The sequence below is a fragment of the Ylistrum balloti genome, unplaced genomic scaffold (genome assembly GCF_031769215.1).
Source record: "Ylistrum balloti isolate Yb309-2 unplaced genomic scaffold, AGI_CSIRO_Ybal_v1 Utg370934, whole genome shotgun sequence".
Classification (NCBI taxonomy): Eukaryota; Metazoa; Mollusca; class Bivalvia; order Pectinida; family Pectinidae; genus Ylistrum; species Ylistrum balloti.
In genome coordinates, this window is record NW_026782528.1 from 176,926 (window position 1) to 196,518 (window position 19,593).

Sequence of the window (19,593 nt, forward strand, 5' to 3'; positions counted from 1 at the left end):
CAAACAGCAGATTTTAGTGTAAAGGCATTTGTTCAATGCATCTGAATGGTATTCAGTTATATGGATTGCAATTTCATATACTCTACTAGATACCAGTTTATCTGAGTAATGTTAAATTTAAAAAAAACAACTTCCAATTAAAACAAGACCCAAGGTGGTAGTCTACCTGACAGCCTACTTGTTTATCTTTTGTCTCCAAAAGTATTTATTCATGAATGTTTTGATTTTTGTTTCAGTTCTAATAATAATCCTTTGTTTTTAAAAATAGGTAAAAAATTATATGACTTACTTGATATATATCTGGCAACAGCTCAAGGAAGCCAGTTAGCACATACCCTCTGATATAACTCTACAATGAAAAAGTAGTTGTTGATATCAATGAAGGTCAGTGAAATAAATGGGAATGCTGTGGTTGTGAAAGAGTTTAGTATATTAATCCCTCTAGTTGGCCATGATGGAAATTTTCAATAGTAATAACAGATCAGAGAGTTCAGTAACTTGACATCTTCGATGTAGACTAGTGCTGCCAGAAGATCTGTAAATATGATACCAAAAACCATGTTAGTTGACAACATTCCACTTTGTGTTGGTAAATCATCACTAAACCATATGTTTTAAGACTGACACTGGATCATGTGGTTTGTAGAAAGTATCAGACAATGACTTGTAGACAACACTAAACCATATGTTTGAAGACTGACACTGGATCATGTGGTTTGTAGAAGGTATCAGACAATGAATTGTAGGCAACACTAAACCATATGATTGAAGACTGACACTAGATCATGTGGTTTGTAGAAAGTATCAGACAATGACTTGCAGGCAACACTAAACCATATGTTTGAAGACTGACACTAGATCATGTGGTTTGTAGAAAGCATCAGACAATGACTTGTAGACAAGACTAGACACTGTGTTGAAACACAAGACCAATTATATTTGTAGACAACACATGAACAAGAGTTATCTCTGGAACTGTAGACAACACTAGACCATTTATTGTACACAACACTTGGCTAAAGACACAATTAGACATCTGCAATCAGTTGTAGATAACATGAGACCATGTGTTTGTAGAACAACACCAGAACAAGTATTTGTATACAACACTTTCCCATATGTCTGAAGACAAAGGCTTGACCTTGTGTGTTCATAGACAAAACAAGGCCATGTGTTTTTAGACAAACACCAGACCAAGAATTTGGAGACAATGCTGGACCATATGTTTAGACTACATGGTATTGATATTAGACCAGGGTTATGGAATGACTAGACCATGTGTCGTAGACCACTATTAGACCATATGTCTTGTAACCTGACAATAGACTATGTCTTGTAACCCGACACTGGACCATATGTTTATATGCCAACAATAGACCATGTGTTTATAGACAGCACTAGTCTGATATATGTTGTATAGCAACACTAGACCATTGTTTTACAGACCATGTGTTGAGATCAACATTAGACTGTGCTGTAGGCAAAACTAGACCATGGTATTGTATAGCAACACTAGACCATGGTTTTACAGACCATGTGTTGAGATCAACATTAGACTGTGCTGTAGGCAAAACTAGACCATGGTATTGTATAGCAACACTAGACCATGGTTTTACAGACCATGTGTTGAGATCAACATTAGACTGTGGTGTAGGCAAAACTAGACCATGGTATTGTATAGCAACACTAGACCATATTTTGTAGACAGACTTTAGACCATGGTGTTGTATAGCAACACTAGACCATACGTTGTAGACAGACTTTAGACCATGGTGTTGTATAGCAACACTAGACCATATGTTGTAGACAGATATTAGACCATGTTTTGTAGACAACACTAGACCATATGCTGTAGATCGATGCTGACATTATGTTTATAGACTGATACTAGACCATGTGTTTATAGACCAACACAAGATCTTTTGTTTATAGACTGACTCTAGACCACATGTTGTAGACAGACACAGGACCATTTGTTAGTTGACAACACTTACTAGACCTTATGTTGTAGACTGACACTAGACTACATGCTGTAGACTGACACTAGACTATAAATTGTAGACTGACACTAGACTAAAAACTGTAGACTGACACTAGATCATATGTTGTAGACCGACACTAGACTATAAATTGTAGACTGACACTAGACCATATGTTGTAGACTGACAATAGACCGTATGTTTGTAGACTGACACTAGACCATATGTTGTAGACCGACACTAGACTATAAATTGTAGACCAACACTAGACTAAAAATTGTAGACCAACACTAGACTTAAAATTGTAGACTGACACTAGACCATATGTTGTAGACTGACACTAGACCATATGTTGTAGACTGATAACACAGACTTCTTGTTGGATGTTTCTATAACGACTGGTTCATTGTTCACACAGACAGCAGGGCTAGAGATCTGAGTGTGCTGTACTGGAATCTTCCTCTACCTCGACTCCAGGTCTCCAAATTGATTGTGTTTCATAAAGTCAGCCGGGACTGTCTTCCCAGAGTACTGATGTTTGTAGAAACAGCAAGGCATCCTTTCATTCTTATACATACTTTTTTTTTGTCTCGTTCCTTAGAGTTGGTAGAAATTAAACAAAATGTAGCACAGAGAATTTGGTGACCTTATGACCTTGCAGTCTTTGTGGTAGTATCCAGTGTAATATTGATTTGGAGTTGGCGGAGATATGTGTTGTAGTTGGTGCGGTATGTGCGAGTGTTGTAATGGCTCCTTACACACACGATCACCCACACCAATCGAAGATAATTGTGGCATTACCCTTGACCAGTTCTCTCAAGTCAACAGAAAAACATTATGCAAATGTTATGTACATAAAGGTTACAAAAACAGAAACATGCTTCATCTTCACAAGTGGATTGGACAGCAGTCTGTTAGCTAGTTTTTAACTATGCCATGCAACTGCTGGAATTTTCAACTCAAAATGTAATTTGAAATGCAAATTCAGAATAAGTCCTTTTCATAGGAATGCAAGAAAAATCAATATGATATTCTGTCAGAGATGTGCATGAGGAACAGGATGCATAGAAATGGTGATATTGGAAGGGCACTTGGGCACTGTGCAAACCCAACCTGACTGGTAATGACAGCTGTAGGTCATACAGGACCGTATATAAAGGGATCAAGACTGCAGACTAAACAGCTATTTAGATTTCGGCTATTCTTTTTTAAGTGATGTGTTTTTTAGAATGATTCTCAGACTTTCTATATTTGTGGCCGATACATGAAGGTCTCAGTATTATAAAAGAATTTAATTGATCAGGTTTTCATTAAGCACTTTTATATATACAGTAGCATCTCTGCAGTCATGCCTTATCAGCATTTATGTCTTACAGGGTTGTGCAGGCTTATTGACCCAAATGCCTATGGGTTACCTTGGAAGGATTGTTGATAATTTGGTATGAATTTAAGATCCTGCAGTGTCAGAATTCAGATAAAACAGCCTAAGTGTAGCTTTAGTCACTTCCTTTTCATTAGACAATACGCTTCAGATCTCTCAGTTTGTTTACTGGTTGTAACTGACCTTCAGACCTGCACTTCAGAGTTCATGGAGTTACTAGCCACAGACCTGTTCACCAGTAAATTTGAACAATACACTAGTAGAGTCCTAGTGGTAACAGACCCTCAGCCCTGCCAACTGGTTATTTGAAAAACATTTATCAAAACCAGGGCTCTCACACCCCATTTTGGGACTGGGACCCGGGGCCCTTAGAATAAGAAAAAATAGCTGCGTTTTCCTTAGAATTAGGAAAACTTTTGGTTTACATCGGGGGGAAAAGATACTGTTTTGCATTGGGAATTCGGCCCCAAATCTGGCAGATAGAGAGCCCTAAAAACAAATGAAAATAGAATTGAATTAAAGTGGGTTCCACTTAACGTACAAACCAATGTTATAATAAGTTCAGAAGGCCGTCATGAAAAAACTATGTGACAAACCTGCATACTTGAATGTACAAATGTAGTAGGAACATTTGCAGGTAAAGTTCGATGTTGCACGTGCTGCCTGCTATTTTATGTGTATAGTCATTAAAGGGCTTGCTGTATAGTCTGAATAGCCTGTGTGTACGTGTTTATAGTAAATACTGACCTCTCACGGAAATGTCTAGAAGATTGATTTGCCGACTTTGGATCATCAAAGATCGGAAATGGAGGCATGTTTACAAAATGTGAATATCAGCTGCTTTTGAATAAATGCTAATGCGTGATATCGTCTAGAATATATTTTCTCCTTGATTTCACAGTGAGAGTTGCATATATTGAGGCTTTAAGGTGAAACCCTTATCTTAACATTTTCTATTGGAAAGTGTTTCAGAATTGATGAATCTTTACAGATTTTTATCCTTATACTCCGATGATGCATTTATATTCATAGAATTATGTTTAAAGCATTTACTTACAAATAACAGGACATTCCTAAAACTATGGCTAATTGGATATGATATTGACCTTAATATACATTTTATGTTTACCTATTTAATTAGACTGAATATTGTCCAGACATGGCAATGGTCAGCTGTTAAATGGAACACTGACCACCAGCTGTCAGCATTGATTTTTCAGGTAAATAAAGTTGGATTAATAATTGAGACTTACCTGTAGTACCAGCTTATAGGTGATAAACAATTGCATTCCTTGGAGTGTTTGATTTACAGAACTTTAAAATAAACAGTCTCTTACTAGACAGACTTGACAAGATATATATAACCACAGAAAAACAATGCCAAAAATGGTTAGCATGTGACTGTATTAAAACGTCACTGACCTAAGATGGTTTACATGTGACTTAAGTAAAAAGTCACTGACCTAAGATGGTTTACATGTGACTTAAGTAAAAAGTCACTGACCTAAGATGGTTTACATGTGACTGTATTGAAAAGTCACTGACCTAAGATGGTTTACATGTGACTTAAGTAAAAAGTCATTGACCTAAGATGGTTTACATGTGACTACAGTAAAAAGTCACTGACCAAAGATGGTTTACATGTACATGTGACTATATATAGATTTACATGTGACTCAGTAAAAAGTCAGACCAAAAAAGTCACTGACCAAAGGTGGTTTACATGTGACTATATAGAGTACCTCACAGTTAAGTCACTGACCAGGATGGGGTGACTACAGTTCCACACAGTAAAAATTCACTGACAAGAAATGGTGTGACTGCAGTTCCTCACAGTAAAAAGTCACTGACTAAAGATGGTTTACATGTGACTACAGTAAAAAGTCACTGACCAAAGATGGTTTACATGTGACTGTATATAGTACCTCACAGTAAAAAGTCACTGACTAAAGATGGTTTACATGTGACTACAGTAAAAAGTCACTGACCAAAGATGGTTTACATGTGACTATATATAGTACCTCACAGTAAAAAGTCACTGACCAGAGATGGGGTGACTACACTTCCTCACAGTTAACAGTCTCTGGCTAGAGATGGACTATAGTACCTTTTTCACTATTTCACAATAATGAATCCCTTTTTGTTGACAAACTGTCTCTGGTAGACCTTTATTGTCTCTGACCTGATAGGGATGGGGAATGTGAGGTGAATCTGAATAAACAGCTGCTCTCACTGGCAATTGATTGCCTTGGTACACAAGTAGCCAGGTAACCATGTGTGATTTACAGGTAATATTTCCAAGGTAAATCAGTAGCTTTATATAGGTCAATCATTTTCAGACCTGTAAATGATACCCAGGTTAAATTTAGTCAACTGTGTATGTTGATAGAAAGTATTACCAGCATATTATTGCAGCCCTTGAGCTCAACCTACCATGATAAATTCTATATTTAGATCCATTTGAAAATATATATTACCAGTACATTAGTGTTTTTTACCGTCTGATAAGTTATGGTATGTAAGATTGGGTACTGTCAGTAAATTATTTAACTATTAGATTATGGTATTGCTGAACTATTATGCTAGATAACCTTCATTTGGCTTTTTTAAGTTGTTTATTTTCAGCTTTGATTATTGGTCTATAAACCTATAACCTCTTCAATAGATTTATTTTTGTGTTCAGAATCAAAAAATCAAAATTGATTTGGTCACAATGAACCACTCAATAATTATTGATTGGTGACATTTTTTTTCAATTTCGAGCCTGTACATGTGTAAGTGTTAAGATCAGCTGTATGTGTGTGCATGGCCATGATCTCCTTCAATCGAGTAGGAGGTAATATTATCCAATTTTTTTATTTCATCTGTTCTGCGATCAAGATCATATGTACTACATGATGAAAACTAAATCAATATTGAAAGATGAATGTATATATTTCCTATATTTCTGCCCCAGATTGTCCATTTTGTTCACTTTAAAATCCTGATGTACCATTTACAATGTCTCATATATATAAATCCTAAGTATCTGTGGACATATTCTCTTGGAAGATTGAGAATTTGCTAAGCATTTCTTATTCCATTGCCATGGATCAAGACATTATAAATCAGTTATACATGTACAATCACTGAATACATGTTGATGCCTACAGGAATTACCAGCTTTAAGTTTAATTATATTGAATACATTAAATACTGAACATGCATCAGACCTTCAAACATTTATGAAGAATATGATATTCTTTCCACAATATAATTAATTTTAATGAGTGAGATTATTTTTTCTTTAGATTAATTTTGTTTAAGATGATATATCAAACGAAAGGTTGTCTGTTGCTACTGTAAATTGAGCATGCAATCACATGAAAAATATGATTGCAGTTATAAGATATTACTTACAAAAGGATGATTCATTTTGTAGAAGAATTTGGATGATGAAAATAAGCTCTTGTAACTTTAAAGGTAATCGTTCAAGTCTGAATTCGGTCAGATTTCTAATATTTAAAGTATTACTTTGTGTCAACATTACTTGTTTGAGACCTGTTTTTATATGGAACAATGATTACATGTGGACATTAGGTGTGAAAGTGGTATGATTGTAGGGAAAGAAAACATTCTAATCCAATAGGTAAATGTTTTCTTACAACTTGGATCAATTTTACGTTAAATAATGAATATTACATTTATTGACTTTCCCCAGTCCTCAGCTGTGTATGCATGCATGTATTTTGTGAAAATTTGATTATGTCCCTCTCCAGTAGTTTGTCAGTTTCTCAATGGTTTTTATATTGATCTGTTTTACATTGTTCATTGATATTTAGTATAGTAACTTATACACTGATAACCATATTTGGAATTAGCTTAAGTGAGTTTATTCTGCATATTTATTGCACAGATTCCTCAAATACTGGGCAACCAACATGACCAAGTAAACATTTTATGATGTTATTACAAAATTGGACCATACTAATCGATAAAATATTGGTAATACATAACATGATGGATATGTGATAAATGACCTGATTTACACAGAGTTTCACACAGTCAAAAAGCTGTCTTTAGATAAGCCAAAATCATTTAATCAAATGAAAACAAGGTAAAGCAAATTAGATTTGTGTCATTTTAGATTATTTATATACATCAGATTTAATCAAAAACATATTCAGATTAACATTTAATATCACGATAATAATAAAGTCATTCTACATCTATGTGAAGCCAGCTGATTTAAAATGCTACATACATAATTTGAAAATTAGTTAAAATAAAAATTGCAGCCGATGAGTCAGCGTGGGTTTCTGGCATAGTGGCTGTATATATTGATACAGAGATGGAAACTCAATGTAAAATATGGACACGTAACAATACAAGTAACATTTGGTAGTGAGATCCTGCTGGTGTACTGAGGGTACCTTCAACAGATGGTCAGTCGTGCTCTTTTTATCTATGCAGAAAAGTAACCAACATTTTCATGGTCTGTATTAATCATATACCGGTATGTAAAATATATGTATGAAACATGAAAGTGATATTTCTTAAAAAGTTTATTGAATAGATGACCTTGACCCAAACAAGTCGAGTTAGAATTTGTTCTGAACTGGATAGCAATACGATACAGAAATCACAATACAACATATGACATGATATGCTTAATCTATTCAACTGGGGTACACTGCAGCCATTTGAAATTTCAAATTTTCACATAAATGGATTTAACATGTCAATCTCATTTTCTATATTCTTTTGATTTTAAAGATTCCCTTTTTGTCAATATCAATGAAAAATGATTGAACTGCATTGCTTTGAGAATGTGAAATGGATTGACAAGAATTCTTGATGATCAGCCATTTAGAATCACTTTGATGGAGACAAAATTACTTGTATAACAGAAAAATGACAAAAAGTTTCTGTCCAATGAACACTTGTTTTTTATGGTGATGATAAATGCTTTACTGTGTCCAAAAATCACTTAAATGGCATAATGAAATACTTAGCTGACCAGGAACACATTGCACATTAAATTGTATACCTATTTTGTTTTAAACCGTATATATTAATATACAGTGGTCCCTCAATAGTCCAGACACCAGTCTCCATTTCCTTCTAAAATCATCTGAATCATGAGTTTTCCATACTTCCCAGTTTGCACTTATGACCATTCATACAGAATTATCTCCCTTGATAAAATAATGACAGATGTCTGTTTTGCCAGATAGATGTTGAATTTCAGCATTTGAATGGTTTCAGATATCTATACAGAAAACAACAGATGTCTGTTTTGCCAGATAGATGTTGAATTTCAGCATTTGAATGGTTTCAGATATCTATACAGAAAACAAGTGAAATATTTCCTTTGTTAGCAAAGAATTTCCATTTTAGGAAATTTCCTCAATAACTGAGCTTGTGATGAATGTCGCATCTTTCTTCTGTCATTGCAAATGTACAAGCTCTATTTTTTAAGCACATATTGAAAGGGTCAAGGTCAAACACTATCTTGAGAAAGTCATTATCAAAGTTCAAGCAGCATCACTCCTTAAGGAGTTTTTGTAAAAGAAACTTACACACTTTGGAAGTACTAAAAAAAAATGTTTAGAATATTGTTATTAGAGCTGTATCAGCATCATTCCTCATATGATTTTAATCAATCCTTGCAAAATTTAATGATTGTAACACATTATTACACATAGGTGATGAAAATGTATTGTCATATTGTCATACTTATTTATTACATTATGATATTAAAATCAGTTTCAAACTATTAACTGTATACTTTTCCCTCCCAAATTAATCCCAAACACCACCATCTTTATCAATTATTACAATATAATTACCTGTGGGGGCCGATATTGCTTTAGCAAAACTCAGTATGCTTGTTCACTTTAATTATAAGCTTGTATTTTAAAGGTGTGTGTTTGATTTATGTGATGTTTTAAACAGACAAAGGTATGTCCTTCATATGATAAGTAAAGACTATGGTTAATGACATTTTAGAGTTAAATGAATGTATTTGGTTGTAGGAGGATCTTTGTGACTGCTTGTTCACTCATCAAATACAGAAAGTATGCCAATATCTCACAGTCCATTCAATGATATTGTAATTTATTCATTCTGGGGTATTCTGAGGACTACATTGCCAGAACATAAAGGTATATCTGTGCTAAGCTAGGGGATGATGTTTATTGGGTTGGTATCACAGATTTTAGCATGTCTGGCGTCCTGGTGTCTGTCTATCTGTCGGATTTCTCAGTTCTTGTGTTTGTGGGTCGATGATGCAGTTATCTGGTGTGTATTTGGATCTGTAGTGTATGAATAGGTACAACTGGTACATTACACAGATCATGGTCACGTATAACTACCATGTGCAATGTTGCAGTTAATAAGTCTTAACTACAATTGTTGATTCATTATACCTCGACACTCATGAAAGTCTTTCAATGAATTTATTTAAGAACTTTTTGTGCTGTCCATTTTCTAGGAAATTGGTAGAGGGATCACGGATCATGCTTCTATGTTTTACACAGACAGGGAAATATCTGCCTGCCTGTTCCTTTGTATATTTCCAAATTTTTCAGGTCATCACTTGGCGGATATTTTACCACTTTCCTTCATTAAACACATATTGGAATGGTAAGAGAAAAATTTCTGTTATAAGTAATTTATGTGTATAAAGGTCTACAGCTGTTTTATCTTCAAAAACAGAATTTAAAGAAAAATGTTCAGTTTTTCATTTTCAAGAGTTACAACCCTTTTCATTGTGATAAATATATATGGATCTTGGGTATGGATCTTGTGCGAAGAACTTTTCAAGTAAACTCACAAAATTGTGTTGTACCAAACTGATAATAGCAGGTATTTGTCAATCTTTCGAGGCATGAACATGTCTTTTGAGGTACAATTTATAGGCATGTAGGAGGACTTGACAGAGGAAAACAATTTGGCATTTCACTTTACTGTTTGGATGACATTTTCAGGACCAACACATTTCTTCAAACAAAAGCCGCACCTTGTAAGTCATCCATCACAAGCCTAAGTAGCAGTTTTATACTGTGTCTTTTGTAAGGGTTGACCTTTCCTTACTCCTCCAGATAGCTGATAATATTGACCAGAAAAAACAGATCCCTGCAAGAGGCAATTAGACACTGTAAATTGTGACTTATTTAAAAATCAATGGACCCATTGTATACCAAATAAAAGGTAGTGGAAGGAATTTGGTGAGAGAGTGTTAATTGGTTTTTCTTATAGACCTTTGGTATTTCCCTCTGTTTCAAATGAAAGGTCAACATTTTGTGTTTTTTTTCATTTTCCCTCATCATATGCATGTTTTTCCTTCTAAAGTGACAATTTCTAACTCCCTCTGAAATTGAGATGATGACAGTTTGTGATAACTATTTCTCCGGAAGGATGGGATTGATCTTTCTCAAATTCCATTTGTAGTTTTACCTTGGTCCTTTGTTAAGGAAAACAAAATGGCAAACAGGCGACCATCTTGGATTTGACAGCTGAAGATTATTATTACTATTTAAGACTAATAAAGATCAAGCAATGGCAGGTGCCATGATTCCTCTTGGATCTTTTGTTTATTTTAAAGTTTATGGATGATGATCACAGCAAGGTATGTCAAGGCTTTTGATCACCACCAGTAAGTTTTGTATATTGAGGCAGAACTCAAATAAATTGTTCGGATGACATCCTGATTAGTTGACAAACATGGTCACCTTGTATCAGTTTCCATTTCAGCTGATGTGAGAAACAAGATCCTTCTTACTACACATATTGGTAATGAATAGTGGTACGAGTCACGTTATAACTATAACAAGCCATTGGAAATGGTTAACGTATCATTTTGAAGTGTACTTTATAAAATGCTTTATAGTGATTAAATTTTGTTAGCTAATTAAGATGGCATTTCATTTAACATACCAAATCACTTCCATGATCTAATTCATATCAAACTGCAACAACAAAAGGAAACCATTACTAGAATTCTGTTGGAACTATTGTTTTATGTGTCGGTCTCACCTTTTTTTCATTCTTGGTAATGATTTTTTAATTTTTTATTTTTTTTTTTTTAATTTTTTTTGATGTATACGTACATGATTAGGTGTTGTGCTTTTGTGGTCTTACCTATAATGCATGTCTCCCTTGTCCTTATAATGAATTTATAGACAACTTTTGTTACTTGCTCCTGTGAAGTCTTGCTTTCCTAGGTTTTCTTTAATGCAGGTGTATATATGGTAGAAGAGAGGCCATTATTGATTGGCTAACTTCATGGGAAAACTTCAGCTCAGAAACACTGCCAAATATGTACTACAGTATCACAGAAGGGAAGGAATGTACAGAATACAAAAAGTTGGAGGTGAGGATAGGAATAAGCATAGGTTAATTAGGATGGGGACAGAAGGGCTGAACGGTGTACAGAAAGACAGAGGATGGAGGGGAGCAATAAACATGTATGGAGAAGGAATGGACAGTGCAATAATATTGGGAGTATGACATCTGTTTTTCACAGAAATTCAATCTATTAGTTGTACTATTCCATCATATGTGTCACAGCCAGTGTTCCCCAATATCTCAACAATTTTTTTTTTTTTGGTCTTCAAGAGCTGTTCTTTGATCAGTGACAGAGTTCCAAGAAGCATACAAAATGTAAAAACATTTACTCTAGGACTTGTGTTTGACAATATTTGTAATTGTCCAAACTACTTGAGCAGAGCAGAAAATTGCTATCTCTATCTGTTTGCTTGTGTGCAATTTTGTCCAAACCATGTCTGTTCTATTACACACAGCTGAATTTGTAGACTGGTATCTGGTAGGATGAAAGAGTTTCAAATGAAAGTCAGGTATCAGGACACACAAATGCAGAGTTTACAATATCCCTTTCTTCGACCTTAGACATATTTGATCTTTTAGCAATACAGGGTTATCTGCTCTTGTAAACAGGTAAAACTTGTTACATGTTACATCATTTGTTTGTGAAAGTATAGTCATGGCAGACAACATAATTTTCTCACACAAACTGATGACATAACTATCAATGCCTGCTTACAAGACAGCTCTGCATTACAAACTGATGGAATTCTGAAAGAAGTGCTAACATTATGTGAAATATCTCCCATTGGGACCAAAACTATAACATGTGATGTGATTCACACTGTATGTGGCCACTTACCTTTTATGGTAACTAAATTTCATCACTTTTTTCTTACGGTGGAGGTGGGGAAGAATCTCCTTTTGTGGATACCTGTGTATATTGTACACTGAAAGCCGTGATATATCTTCATTCATAGCCAGAGAACCAATGTGACTACCTTAAAATCATTCATTTACATCCGATGTATTTAATTTGTTGATTTTATCAACAAATTTGTTTGTCTATGAAATGATAAACAGAAATTTAGGAAATATTCTCTTGGTACCAATGAATCTCATGAGTACCATTTTTATACAAATCAAATGTCACTAAAAATTTATTTACATAGAAAACCACAAAATTTGAGCCCCCACAAGCACTAAGAGACAGGATACTTGTCTTTCTCACTCATCTCTCATGGGAAAGTAGGATTAAAGTTAACAAGGAAATAAATTGTTTGTACAAATTACACAAAAATAGCCACTGGTAATAAACATCAGTGCCAAATTGAAATAATGTCATTTCCATTGAAGCACATGATGTTGAGCCTTATTCCAGATATAGAATGTTTTGTTAAAAGCCAGAATTAGTTTATATATGATTTGTAACTGACTTTGAAGGCCTGCAGAGAGAAGATGAATCAATTTACATGACTGACAGACAAAAATATATCATTATACCTCTTACATTATACCATTGATAATTTCCAAAAACAATCTGCAAAATCTGCACCTACTGAAGTTTTAAAAGGAACAGCTGACATACAAATAAATCAAGGTCGTGTTATGAGGAAATAGATGATACGAAATCAATGAGATTACTGCATGGTCTATTTGGTTCCAGTGGATGATCATTCGGCTGAATGAATTTGTTTTCATGCCTAGATAGGTAGGCATCAATAACATAGATTTTACCTTGTATTTGAATTAAACATTGGCCGCAATGTTCCGGTGTTTTTTTACCCTGATGCTGTATTGTTTCATGGTGTTTGCACAGGTAGATTCATTCTGTAGCACTCCAGTGTGGACATTGATTTTAGATGTTGTGTAAGGTGACTGAACGATACTCAATTATCGATGCCTTCTAAGGTGATAGATAGTAATTACTGCTGGCTTCCACACCTGTACAGCCAGGCAGGTAAACTTTACTCTATCACAGTTTAAGGTTTCATTAGTGAGAAATTAGGCTGAGATAAGACCTGTTGGCTCCATCCTAGAATGCCTTATATATGTAAACATTGGAACATCTGAACAGGAACCTTGCTGAAAATTAAGCATCCAGCACTAAGTTTCAGTTTTTGTACTTTTGGACTAATAGTATAACAGATAGTGCTATTCACATCAGAGCAATTCAATCATAGAAATGAGTGTTATAAGAAAATGTGTCAAAAATCATTCAAGTAGATCATTTAAAGCTTGCAATAACACACAGTAGCTGTCCAATTGAGTCAGTAAAGATCCAAAGTTTGTGCTTGGACAGTCCCTACCTGTTTGTAGATTAAGCATAAGTCTGTTGTGGTTTCATTTGTCTTGGAGCAATGACACCTTACTCCAGTTCCTTTTGGTGGCATGGTATGGGCCTCCGGTATGTTGTTCAGTGAGGTAGTCACCAAGTGTCTACAAGGAGACCCCAAATCAAATGACCTTGACTCTCAAAGTCAAATGATGCTGTAGTATGTACTCTCACAGTTTAAGTGCATATAAAGTTGGGTGATAGTTTTGAGCCACATCCTATATACCCCAGCTACACCTTGAAGTTGGTATTTTAAATGGGTACTGAATAATGTGTACATATTCAAGGGAATAAGTTTCTATATGAGCTAAAATATATTGTCTGGCTGTGATCAAGCCACATTGACATTCTGTTGCATTTGTTTTTTATTTAATTATATTAAATATTCTTTCATGATCAGTTCATAATGATATGCATGTGTGAGTGGGTGTATGTGTGTGTATATGGATGTACATTGGCAATATTGCAGCTTAAATGGCATAGTGCCTTCATTATTAATGTATTGTTGAAGCACTTATTTGAGTCTTAATCAAGAGATAATAAACACTCAATGTTTTGGATTAGTTTCAAAATGAGCATACTTATAGTGTTGATAAGTGTATCAGTGTTGTATCATCAGCACCTGACCATTACTTCAGAACGATGACTCAGGGGATGATACAAGTTGTCATCAACAATATCTATTTTGATGAAAGGAACCCTTGTAAGCACATAATATAGTACGGTCACTGTAATGAAAGATGACTTTTTGCTTGAATGACACTGAAATATACATGTGTTGCTGCTGTTGACATTTAAATGTATGTTGCTGTTATCATTAAAAGGTATACATATGTTTCTGCTGTTGACATTAAAAGGTACACATATGTTTCTGCTGTTGACATTAAAAGGTATACATATATTTCTGCTGTTGACATTAAAAGGTATACAAACATTTCTGCTGTTGACATTAAAAGGCATACATATATTGCTGTTGTTGTCATTTTAAGGTATACATACATTTCTGCTGTTGACATTAAAAGGTATACATATATTTCTGCTGTTGACATTAAAAGATATACATATATTTCTGCTGTTGACATTAAAAGGTATACAAACATTTCTGCTGTTGACATTAAAAGGTATACATATATTGCTGTTGTTGTCATTTTAAGGTATACATACATTTCTGCTGTTGACATTAAAAGGTATACATATATTTCTGCTGTTGACATTAAAAGGTATACATATATTTCTGCTGTTGACATTAGAAGGTATACATATATTTCTGCTGTTGACATTAAAAGGTATACATATATTTCTGTTGTGTACAATAAATTGGGAAAATGTTGCTGCTATAGATATAGATGGAATCATGTTAAGCATTAGATTTGAAGAATTGTTGCAGCTTTGTACAAATACTGGTGAATGTTTCACCACCTTACTGTCACTTGTGACAGTATTATCCACAACATGTCATATGACCCCTGACCCAGCTTCTGAGGCAATGGAGATGAGAACACTGATGGCTCACAGTAGCTGGACAAAGATGGATGGATGCAGAGGCAAGGCAATTTGAATCATTGCTTTGAAAATTTAAAATCAATATATTGATCCTGAGAGAGGCAGGATGAATGTAGAGGTTTTCATTTGCACAATAATGTAGCAGGACTTGCCTGTTTCTGACAGTGTACAAAATAGAAATTCCATTGATGAACATCAAGTGTACCACACTGCAGAACAATTAATGTATCTTCTAAAGCTTATCTTATTAGCGTGTCTTTATTTTGAGATCATATGCAGTATATCTAATGATTTATCAGTCGACCAGCCCTTCTTCATCATCCAGAACTTAAGTCACAAACATTCAGAAATGTCTTGTATGATTCAATAAACAATGTAATGTAATCAGTATCTATATAATTGATACATGAATAACCTTTTTTTTATTTATTATTATGAAGTTAACTTCTGACAGAGTTAAGTTTGGATGTTCAACTCCAAATGTTGCTATCAAGAGATCAATTTACAAACAGAAAACCTGAAGATTGCTGTTTGTAAGGAAAAAATATTGTATCTTATATCTCTTATAGCTCCTACCAACATTTGTGCTGATATTTCCTTTTTCCATTACTTATCCAATGCACGTAATGTCAAAGCTTTCCAAAAATATTTGTATACATTATCTTGTATATATTTAATGAATTAACATGCATTTATTCGTAAATGCCAAGAGAGTCGACTTTGTCCTTGACATTCAATATCAGATTGGGACGACCAGGTGTGGACATCCATTGTAGTCAGGATGGAGATATAGCCATTACACAGATACTCTTCCTTGTCAATGAGGTAATTATATATATATATATACAAGTCCCATGATGTCATTGTCACTGGTAAGTTCCAGAATGTGATGCTTATTGTCAATAAGGTAAGTCTCAAGGTGTGATACTCATTATCAAGGAGGTAAGTCCCAAGGTGTGATACTCCCTGTCAATGAGGTAAGTCCCCAGGTGTGATGCTCATTGTCACTGAGGTAAGTCCCCAGATGTGATGCTCATCATCACAGTGGTAAGTTCCAGATTATGATGGCTTCCTTGTCGGTGAGTTGAGTCCCAAGGTGTGATACTTCCTGTCAAGGAGGTAAGCCCACAAGTTAGATACTCTGTGTTGCTGAGTAAGCCCACAACTCTGTGTTGCTGAGTTAGTCCCCAGATACTCTGTGTTGCTGAGTCCCCAGGTGTGATGCTCATTGTCAATGAGGTAAGTCCCCAGGTGTGATGCTCATCATCACAGTGGTAAGTTCCAGATTATGATGGCTTCCTTGTCGGTGAGTTGAGTCCCAAGGTGTGATACTTCCTGTCAAGGAGGTAAGCCCACAAGTTAGATACTCTGTGTTGCTGAGTTAAGTCCCCAGGTGTGATGCTCATTGTCAATGAGGTAAGTCCCCAGGTGTGATGCTCATTATCACAGTGGTAAGTTCCAGATTATGATGGCTTCCTTGTCGGTGAGTTGAGTCCCAAGGTGTGATACTTCCTGTCAAGGAGGTAAGCCCACAAGTTAGATACTCTGTGTTGCTGAGTTAAGTCCACAGGTGAGATGCTTCTTGTCACTGATGTTAGTCCCGAGATGAGATGCTCTCATTGAAGTAAGTCTCAAGGTCAGTTGCTCTTTGTCAGTGATGTAAATCCTCTGGTGAGATGTTCTTTGTCAATGAGGCAAGTTCTAGGTGTCATTGAGGTAAGTCCCCAGGTTTTAATACTTCTTGTCATGGATTTAGATCCCCAGGTGTGATGCTAGTGCCTGTCATTAAAAATGCAAATATCACATATACATAATAACAGTTGTGATACATTGTGTCATATGTCATATAGCTGGCACACATTTTCTACAACATGGATACTGTCAGTAATGTAACACATATGTCATACAACTGTCACACATTTTCCACAAAATGGATACTGTCAGTAATGTTATACATTGACATACAGCTGTCACACATTATCCACAACATTTATACTGTCAGTAATCTAACACATTGTCATATAGCTGTAACACTTTTTCCACAACATCAATACTTACTGTAATGTAACATTGTCATACATCTGTCACACATTTTCTACAACATGGATACTGTCAGTAATCTAACACATTGTCATACAGCTGTGACACATTTTCTGTAAGATCCTTCAGGTGTGATGAAGAAGGAAAAAAATTGCTTGATACGCTCAGACTTCAGTTAGAATATATGTTGTTTAGTTTAAGTACTAATGTAGTACTTATTAGTACATTTGTTTAATTATTGATTTACTGCTACTGGTATGTACAGGTATGTCAATTAAAACAAAGGTCTGTGTTTACATTATCCATGTGAAACTTTTTCTGAATTACTGTGATATGTTTACAGGGTGCACTTGTTACAGTGTGTAACGATGATAGTCTGCATTTGTGGAACTTTCGCCAGAAGCGACCAGAAATTGTGCATACCCTCAAGTTTCAAAGAGAGAGGTGAGAAGGCCAATAGTTATTCATTCAATTCTCCTGATATTGATTTATGCTCTTGTGAAAATTAAACATTTAACTCTTCAAGAAAGAGACACAGTGTCATGGAAACACTGTCTAAACCCAAATCCCTTGGCGACAAAATCTGTAAGTCTTGATCAGTGTTTATGAAGCTACATATTTCATCAACAACACATTAGTCTATGATGCTGAAAACATGAGCTAGGCTCTTGGTATGAAGCATTAAGCTTTAAACTGTGCAGAACCTATATAGATCCAGAGAGAAGATAGTTTATGGGAAAAGTGTTGGCCATGATAGCTTATACTGCATTAACATAACATATAATAAAGTCATTAGTTCCCACATGAAAAGCCAAGTGTATCGATATTTTCCATTTCATTTTATACCTGATTACCCACAATCAGGTGAATTAGCCCGAGGGTCCATTGTACTCCGATCCACATCACACTGTTACAATGCACCTACTATACCTACACAATTTACTATTGATTTTAAAAAATTCTTACATCAGTCCAGATGCTGTGGAATGGGAAAGGTCAGAGGTGACAGATCTGAGGTATATAAAAGATAGCCACACATGCTTTGTCAAAGAATAATTATAGGTAAAAATACACCAAACCTTATAACACTACATCAGAAGTATTTATTACTGGTTATCTGGGAAGAAAATAAAATCTTTGTGATCAAATCCTCAAAGAGTTTTCCTAGAGGAAAACATGAATGATATTCAGAATTTACATTCACAAATTGATAGACTGTAAAGTAATGATGTTTATTTGGTCATAAATTGACTTATCAAATTTTTACCATACTTGACAGTTTTCACCTTGAGGTCAATGGAATCTGTCATTTCATCAATTTGATATAGACTAATGTCAGGGTTCAAGCTCATGGATGCAGTATCTAGACCGTGACAGACTGTACACATGTACTGAAACACATTTAGTCATTGTTGAACCAAATTCAAAGCAGGGTCATACATTTAAGAATTATAAACACTGTCATGTAAGTAGAGGAATCATCCGACTGTGAGAAATGGCACTTTGTACAAATTACTTCAGTATCCTTGTCATCTTGTCCCATGGCTAGATATTGTGTAAGTTACCATGAATCCCAGTTAAGATACAGAATCATCTATATATTTAATCTTACATTGTAGGCATAGAAAATATTAATCTGCATGTATGCAGTAGTTCATGCATTCTGAAGTCTTTGCAGAAGCTGTAGTATAATTCTTTATCAGTGATTAATCAAGAGTTCCTCACACCCACCAGTCTATCATGAATAAAAGCTGTTCTACTTAGACAACTGCTGATGACCAATAGCACGCAATACATGATCTCAACCTCTAATATTGGCTACCTACCTGATTGGGTAAAGCTTCACAGTATGCAGTTTCACACCCAGACTCTCAGCTTCCAGTGTATCTTACAAAACTCTGCACCCTAAATATCTTACAGAATGTGGCTTTTTATGTAACCTATCAGCTACCTATGGTATATTATAGGATATATCTCTACACCCTTATTATCTTACAGGACAAAGTCTTGTAACCCAATTATCAGCTAGTTAGTAAATGTTACAGAAC

At 35.0% G+C, this 19,593-nt stretch overlaps 1 protein-coding gene across 1 annotated transcript in view; it reads left to right on the forward strand.

Moving 5' to 3' along the window:
- LOC132559564 (syntaxin-binding protein 5-like) overlaps nt 1-19,593 on the forward strand; it is a 97,975-nt gene that overhangs the window by 5,295 nt on the left and 73,087 nt on the right. The window contains exons 3-4 of the mRNA XM_060224195.1: nt 16,249-16,330; nt 17,889-17,989. Of these exons, the coding sequence (XP_060080178.1) occupies nt 16,249-16,330; nt 17,889-17,989 (183 nt within the window). The remainder of the gene's footprint in view (nt 1-16,248; nt 16,331-17,888; nt 17,990-19,593) is intronic.